An 8,487-nucleotide genomic window follows, 5' to 3' on the forward strand; every position below is an offset into this window, starting at 1 on the left:
TGTTTTAAAGTCGTTTCTATTAGATCATTTTTGTGACCCAAGATGTGAGGATTGGACCTCATTTCTTTCTCTACATTTTCTCTTTCCTCTTTTATTTTTCCTTCCTTTTTCTTTTCTTCCTTTCTTTTCTTTCTTTTCTTTTTCTTTTCCTGGCTTCCTTCCCGCGCATCCCAGCCCCCTCCTTCTCTCCCGTGCGTCATTCTTAGTCCACCCAGCCCCGCCACGTCGCACCACCGTGAGCGACACCGCCCAGCTCCCCAGCTCCCCCAGCCGCCGGCGACCACCACCCTTTGATTTCAGCCCCAACCGCGCCGCCGTTAGCCCCCATGTGCCACAAGAAGCCGCGGCACCTCTTGTGCTCGCGCGCTGCCGTCGCACCAACATTGGCCGCCATCTTCTCACCACATCATCCTCGACCTCCTAGCAATCCAATGGACCCAACCCCACCTCCGATCTATCACCGGTGAAGCCCCACCATCAATATTTTGTTTTGGGTATTTTTGCACTACAACCACCCTTTGCGCCGCCACTCACGGCCAACCACTACTACCACTAGCTTCACCGACATCACTAGGCCCTACCCTATCAATCTCGGGTCTTCGTTTGCACCCGTTGAAAAGTGGGTATCTGTGACCCACGGCCATAGTGCATTTTGCTCTGCAGCTGCATTTCCACTTCTTGCACCTCCGTGATCCTCTGGAAATTATTATATAGCGCTGTAAGTATTTTTCAAAGAATTCTCGTGAATTTAATGTATTTTTGCACTAACACATTACACTGTGTTTAAACTGTTAATTGGTTGTGCCGGACTAAGTCCGAGGAGTAAGGGGTCGGTTGGATTGGATGATAGAGTTGTTTGTGTGATTGGTTTATGCTACGAAATTTGTTGGCTATTTCGGATTTAAATATTGGTGTTTTGTGTTTGATGTGAGTTATGGTGGATATTAGTGATTTTACAGAGTGATGATATATTTTGGGATTATGAACGTTTTAAGTTTTTAGGAATTAAAATAGGTTATTTAAGAAGCTTAGGCTTAAATATCAAAATCTGTGATTGATTGGAAAATTATGGAAATTATGTGATTATTTTTTATAGGTGATGATTTATAGTCGACTCGACATTTTTTGAGGAAAATTCTGAAAAGCTAAGTTGTCCAGGTAAGCGGGGTTCCTATGCTAGATTTGCATAAAAATAAAATGGACTGAGGTTGATTTTTGAAAATAAACATGTTTTGTTATGAAAATATATTTGAACTACCTCAGTTATTTGTTCTGCATTACTCATGAGATTCTGTTTAAGAATAAAGTCTTTTCTGGCATGACTGGTATAGACATGAGCTATTTTGCATTTTACTTCTAAACTATGAAAAAGAGAGCGAATATGAAAGTTTGTGCATAAAATTATGTTATGTGATTTCTGAAAACTCTGTTATGTTCTGAAGATGTTCTGTACTCTGATATGATATGATTTCTGAAAACTCTGTTCTGTTCTGAAGGTGTTCCGTATTCTGATATGATGTGATTTCTGAAAACTTTTGGCATGACATTCTGAATCGGGATGTGGTTTGTGGATGGTGACCTATTTGACCTACCACGGGTGCTAATAGTGGCTTCTGTTTGGGTTGGTACCAACTGTTCTGTTTCTGGTGCACCCACTTCGGAAACAAAGTGGTTTTCTGGTGGTTTTTCCTGTGTGCACACTCGGGGCTCCGAGAATAAATAAGGGGAAGATTCACATTCTGTTTCTGCTCGGTTAGGTACTGGGGTTTGCACAACCCTACCACGGGGGTTAAACATGGTCTCTGATGCGATATGATGCTCTGGTACGATGGTGGTCAGTTATGCTATGCCAAAAGAATTTGAATAAGATTATTTTTTAACTTTCGCTCTGATATTTTTATAACATGTTCTGACTCTACATTCTAAAAATAAAGTGTTTTGTTCTGCATTCTGAAATCTGTAAATGCTTATGTTTACATATTAGTATATGTTCTCTGCTTACTGAGTTGTTGGTAACTCACCCCCTCTTATCTCCAATATTTTCTGATGATTTTTGGATATTTCAGCTGAGGATCAAGCTATTAAGAATTGGGTGAGATGACTTAGGAATAATGGATTAAGAATAGAAAGTTTTCGATGAGTATTGGTGATTTTTTATAATTATATTGTTGAAATGTGAGTTTAAGTGATATGTAGAGAAGTTGGTAATTTTTGGGGTTACTGTATTGAGGATTTTATATACGAGTATGTGTGGTTAATTAAATTTAAAGTGCTTACGTTTGACTTGAAGCTTTTGGAAGGGTATTAGTAACGTTGGAGTTGATTATCAGATAATATGAGTTAACTCTCCAGACTCTCAGGGACGGAGCGTTACATTTATTGCATGACTAAAGCTTTTGATGATAGATTTCCATAGATCTAGAAACTTGAAAATTGGAAGTAGAAAAACAGTTTTTGTTTTGAGAAAGTTTGAATATTTCGTGGTTTAATCTTATTCCAAAGGCTTTGGTCTTTTTATGTGATGATCCTAAGCCTATTATATACATGTTAGGATGTTATTTTGAAGATATTTAGTATTATTTTTAAAGATATGATTTTTCTATGCAAAGTTTTCGGTTAGGCCTAAGATTTGATGTTTTTGGGTTAGATCAATGTTTTATTGAGTTTTAGACATGTGATTTTAAGTTTGATGGTTGGATCTTCTTTATGACACATTTTGCAAGCCATGTAATTTTTTATTTTGAAGATCACATGTCTTTAAGCCATGGTTCAAGAGATTGATCAAAGTTAGTTGAGAGAAAAGTTTATGTTTTTGGACTAAGGGTAAAACCAAAAACTCCTAGTGTTATTTTATGATTTTTGGTGACTTTTTTTTTATCATTTAAAGCATGGTTGATCTTAGGATGATGTTATGAATATGTTAGAAGTAAGATTTGATATTTTTGGAATTCTTGGAGATGTTTTGAATAAGATCAAAACTTTAGATTCAAGGGTTTGCTTTTAGTTAAAAAGTTTGGATTTTTTTACTAAAAAGTTTTGGGTTGATGATTAGTATGTTCTTGTTGGATGTTTTAAGTATGTTTTTAAACTTAGGATAGGAAGATATTTGTTGCAAAAATTTGGTTTGATCATGAGTTTTGAAATTAGAAGAAGTGCGACAAAAATCAAGGGAAAAATCTTATGGATGTTTCGGCCATAGTGTGTTTTCCATAGTTGTGATTTATTTTAAATTTTTATGAGTTGATATTTGAGTTTAGGACAAAATTTACATGAGAAATGTAAATTTTAGAAATTTTTAGAGTTAGGATGTGAAATCCTTAAGTTCGGGATAAAATAGTCATTTTCTCACATGTAGAGGGTTAAATGGTAACTTTACTCTAAGTTAGCTTGTTGTCATGCTTCTAATTATTAGTGATTAAATTTTAAATTTTTAGAATCACTATTTTCAGTTCCTCGTGTTTCGCGCTTTATTCTCTTAGAATGCGATGATCGATGTAAGTTAGCTCTCAACTTACTATTAGTTTGCTATGTATGTGTGATGGGTAAGGAAACTACAATTTATGTTCGTATGTTGTTATATATGCCATGCCATGTCGTTATATGTGTATTTATTACACCATCTATTCTGTCACGTATTGTTATAAGTTGCAAGTATGTCATGTTACGTTATGTCATCTGTTACATGTTATGCCATGTTATGAAATGTTGTCTGTCATATGTTATGTCAAGGTATAAAATATTTTCTGTCAACTATGTCATGTCTTTCGACTTATGTTATGTAATCCCATGAGATAAGAATACGCAATTATGGTAACCCCATGAGATAATAATACTCAATTATGGTAACCCCATTAAATAAGAATATGTTATCATGGTAATCCCATGAGATAAGAATACGCAATCATGGTAATCCCATGAGATAAGATTACGCAATCATAGTGACCCCATGAGATAAGACTACTCTATCATAGTGATCCCATGAGATAAGAATATGTTTCAAGCTCATATTTATGTCATGTCATGTTACATTCAAGTTCATGTTATGTTATGTATGTTCACGTTCATGCTATGTTTCAAGTCCATATGATGTTTCAAGTTCATGTTCATGTCAGATTATGTTCACGTTCATGTTATGTTCAAGTTCACGTTCATATTATGTCATGTTCACGTTTACGTTATGTTTCAAGTTCACGTTTATGTTATGTTATGTCCAAGTTCATGTTCAAATTATGTATGTTCACGTTCATGCTATGTTTAAAGTCTATGTTATTTTTCAAGTTCACGTTCATGCTATATTGCTAGTCTATGTTATGTTTTAAGTTCACGTACATGTCATATCACGTCAAGCTATGTTTCAGTTTCAATTCAAGTTATGCTATACTTACTTACGACCTTGACTATACATTCATGCTTTTACTGCCATGTATTTATTATTAACTTGTGTGGAAGTTTCTTGTTAACTTGCTGAGATTTGTAATCAAATCTCACCGTGGTAGTCCCAACTACCATTCCTCCCAAATGGTAGACGATATGTGAGGATCAGAGTAGGGAGTAGATACTAGCAGACTAGAGGAGGTTAACTAGACGCAATAGATGCAACACAGAACTTGCAGCCTCCATAGTTAGGTCTTTGGATAGTATTCTGGCATCGTTAGTCGAGTTATGCGAGTTACTCAACGAGCTAGCCCAATAGTGTATTTTGGCAATGTAATTATGGAGTCAGGTCTCTGTTGTTTTGAGATTATTGTCTTCTCAGACCTATGCTGTAATCGTGGATGTTTATTATATGAAATATGCATGGATTCTATTTTAACTATTTGGGATATTATACGTTTGGTGCATAGTATTGCTCAAGGAAAAAAAATATCCGCTGCGAATATTACATAATATTAGATGCATGTTAGGAACTGTCACAACACCAAAGACTACTCCTCACCTCAACTTATAAGAGAAATAACTTAAATATTAAGACATGCTAGCTGTCCATGAAAATGCTATTTTAAAAGCTTACATGAAAAGTAATTAAGAATTCATAAGCTTCAAGCAAGGTCTCTTTGGTTCAAACTCACTTTGGGTTGTAGACATTAGGAGCTAAAAATCTGAAAATTCTCAACAATGGGTTTTGAATTTGATTTAGGCATCTCAAGTAGGCTAAACAAGCTTAAGAAACATGCCCTTTAAATCAACTTGTAGTCCCTCATTATAAGAAGGTTAGCTTAATAATATTTTGGACTCTTGGGTTAGGTAGAATTTAACCAAAAGAGGGACAACATAAATGGGCTATTTTTATGGCATGACATGGACTTAGGAATATTTGGAAAACTTTGCATATCATAATACCTCATGCACAATTAATCCCTTATATCTAAAGTAACTAAGCTATAACTTATTCACATAAGCAATATATTAAATAGTTTAGCTAAAACCTCCCATTAAAATTAAAGTATAGCAAAGTTACCCATTAAGAGACTTTAAAACCTTTAAATACTTAAGCTTATGATTTACTCACTTAATACCTTTAAAAGCAAGATATAAAATTATAGAACCAAGCAAAACCTCTAAACCAAACCTCTAGCATCCTAAAAGTAGATTACCAACCAAATCTCAACACAAGGCACATGATACCACGGATCAAGGCCGTGTGAAGCTAAACACGGATGGTAGTAGTCGAGGGAATCCAGGTGAGTCAGGGGTAGGCGGTGTGATTCGGGATATGCATGGGAGGTTGCTGTTAGCATTTGCTAAGAATCTTGGGTATGGCAATAGCACTTATGCGGAGTTAAGAGCACTGTTAGAAGGTGTCAAACATTGTAAAAAAATGAATTTCAGTGCAGTTGATATAGAAATGGACTCTAAAGTGATTCTGACATGGTTAGATAAGAACAGATGCGGTAGCTGGTATTTGGAGGATTTTTGGGAGGAATTGCAACTTCAGCTCATTGCTATGGATGTTCGGTTTATGCACATTCATAGGGAAGGAAATGCTGCTGCGGATTGGTTAGCTAGAAGGGGAGCAACTGATGGTGATGTGGAATGGCAGAGTATGGGGGAGGTTGCTCCTTTGTTACGGGGTTTGCTTAGAGTTGATAAATGGGGTCTCCCTTCAATCAGGCGGAAGAAATAGTTAAGTTGATCTGTGTGTGTTGTGGGTTGCGGCTGGTTTTCGTTCGTGCGGATTTTTGTTTCGTGGAGGACGAGTTTGGGTTTCTGTCGTGGTTTGTTTTTATAGGCAGTTTTTGTAGTAGCAGGTTTTTGGTTAGGTTAGGTTGGGTCTGCTGTGTTAGGTTGTGTTTTTTGTTTTTCGGTTTTGGTTTAGATATAAGGGTTGTTTGTAATTCTCGAGTCTCGATTTTGTAACCACGGTTTTCCTCCGCCATAAGTGAGGTTTTTTCAAAAAAATTGGGACGGGGTCACTAATGGACAGATGGCTTCCAACTCTTCTATAAAAAAAAAAAGGCACATGATACCAACATATATAATTTAAAATCACATTAATGATCACCTATGATTAAACCAAGTTTAATTCGGTTTGGGCCAAAAATAGGGCATACATATTTGTTTGCAATATAGGAATTTAACTACACCAAAATGCATGCCAAAACAACTTAATGAACTTCCAAAATCACTTTAAAAATAAATAACTCAAATTAGGATTTTTACCTTAAGCTCTTAGCTCCTTTCAAGTGGCAATATAGATGACCAAATGGTAGTATAGCCGTGTGGATGAAGAGCCAAAATAATAGAACTGTTTTAGCCCCAAAACTGAAACATTTGGGTAAGAAAATGGTGATATTCGAAACCCACATGTAAATCATACTAGGGAATAAATTAAAAGTATAGTACCTTCAATATTTCATCATTTGGAAGATGGAATCAAGCTCTATTTCCAAGCTTTGAGGCAAAAACAGAAAATGAGTAGGAAGGTGTATACTCGTATGGCTTGAAGAGGATGAGAGAAAATATTTTTCTTCTTCCCTTGCTATGGAGTCACAAGGCTTGAAGGTGATGAGATGAACTTGCTTTCTTGAAGATGGAAAGAGAAGAGGAAGGAAATAGGTGAAGGTTGGCTATTGCTTGCTTGGAGAGGAAGATGAAGCTTTCTATTTTCCTTGGGTGTAGACCGACGTGTAAGTCTAGAATGCCTTAGGATAGTTTTTATTTTTTCTTCTTCTCCTTTTGTGTTGCTTTGGACAGTGGGTGCAATGAAAGTGAAGTCAATGACTTCCTTAGGAGGCTTATGGGTCAAAGGAGCTCAATGGCTTGCTTTAGAAGCCTATGGGTGTAAAGAGCTTAATGGCTTGTCTTGGGAATCCTATGGGTGAAAGGGATAAGGGCTTTAGTTGCTTGGTCAAAACTTATCACATAAGCTTGGAAGATGGATGGTGGAGATCTATCCACCTCAAGAATGCTTTTCACCTACCAATCCAATGGTAGAGAATAAATGGGCCATTTGTTAAATAAATAAAAATTAAAGGGTTTAAGGGAAAATATTTCAAGGTCTTAAAAATAATACCCTTGGTTTATTTTAATAAACCATATTTTAAAATAAAACATACTCATCTTAAAATAAAATAATTGGAAGTAATAAAAATATCTTTATCTCAAAATATTTAACCTAAATAATTGATGAAATGACGTAAGGACCTACGTAGTAGGACTTGGGTATTACTACTCTAGCCCTCTTAAAAACAATCTCGTCCTCGAGATCGAACGTACTTCAAAGAAAAGGGCTGGGATACTTTTCCCTCATAACGTCCTCATGCTCCCACGTCGCCTCTTGATCGGTGTGGTGGTTCCACTGCACTTTGACCATTTGAATATTTTGTTGCAGAGCACCTGTACCTTCCGATCCAGGATCCTAAGCGGTGCTTCTTCATAGGAGAAATCTTCGTGTACTAGAAGGGCGCGTACTCAATCACATGGGAGGGATCATGCACATAGTTTTGAAGGATTGAGATGTGAAATACATTGTGCATGGCTGAGAATTGTGGAGGGAGTGCAAGGTTGTAAGTCACTGCTCCTACTCTTTCTTGGATCTCAAACAGGCCAATAAATTTGGGAGTTAGCTTGCCTTTCTTTCCAATCTCATCACCCCTTTTTCATGGGAGCTAGCTTTAGAAATACTAATCCCCAAATTCTTCCAGAATGCTGATGTGAATCGTGAATCCTGATCCGACCGGTCTTGGATGGAATCCCACGTAGTCTGACTATCTCCCAAACGTACAGTTCTGCCGCTTTGCTCATCGAATAGGTTATTTGAATAAGGATGAAGTGAGCTGTCTCGGACAACCTATCGACAATCATCCATCCTGAGTCTTGTCCACCTGGGGCTTTAGGAAATCCTATTATGAAGTCCATGCTAATCTCGTCCCATGGCCAAACTGGGATCGACACTAGTTGTAGTGTTCCTGAAGGCCTTTGATGCTCGGCCTTAACCATTGGGCACGTCAGACATTGAACTACAAAATTAGATACCTCCCTCTTCAT

At 36.8% G+C, this 8,487-nt stretch overlaps 1 protein-coding gene across 1 annotated transcript; it reads left to right on the forward strand.

Moving 5' to 3' along the window:
• The first annotated feature begins 5,713 nt into the window (after window positions 1-5,713).
• Window positions 5,714-6,124, forward strand: LOC118348607. The gene has a single exon (XM_035690652.1). The coding sequence runs from the start codon at window positions 5,714-5,716 to the stop codon at window positions 6,122-6,124; it is 411 nt and encodes a 136-aa protein (XP_035546545.1).
• Window positions 6,125-8,487: the final 2,363 nt, after the last annotated feature.

The sequence above is a fragment of the Juglans regia genome, chromosome 6 (genome assembly GCF_001411555.2).
Source record: "Juglans regia cultivar Chandler chromosome 6, Walnut 2.0, whole genome shotgun sequence".
Taxonomy (NCBI): domain Eukaryota; kingdom Viridiplantae; phylum Streptophyta; class Magnoliopsida; order Fagales; family Juglandaceae; genus Juglans; species Juglans regia.

Coding starts and splice junctions, on each gene's coding strand:
- LOC118348607 (XM_035690652.1), top strand. CDS start 5,714: ATGCATGGGAGGTTGCTGTTAGCATTTGCTAAGAATCTTGGGTATGGC.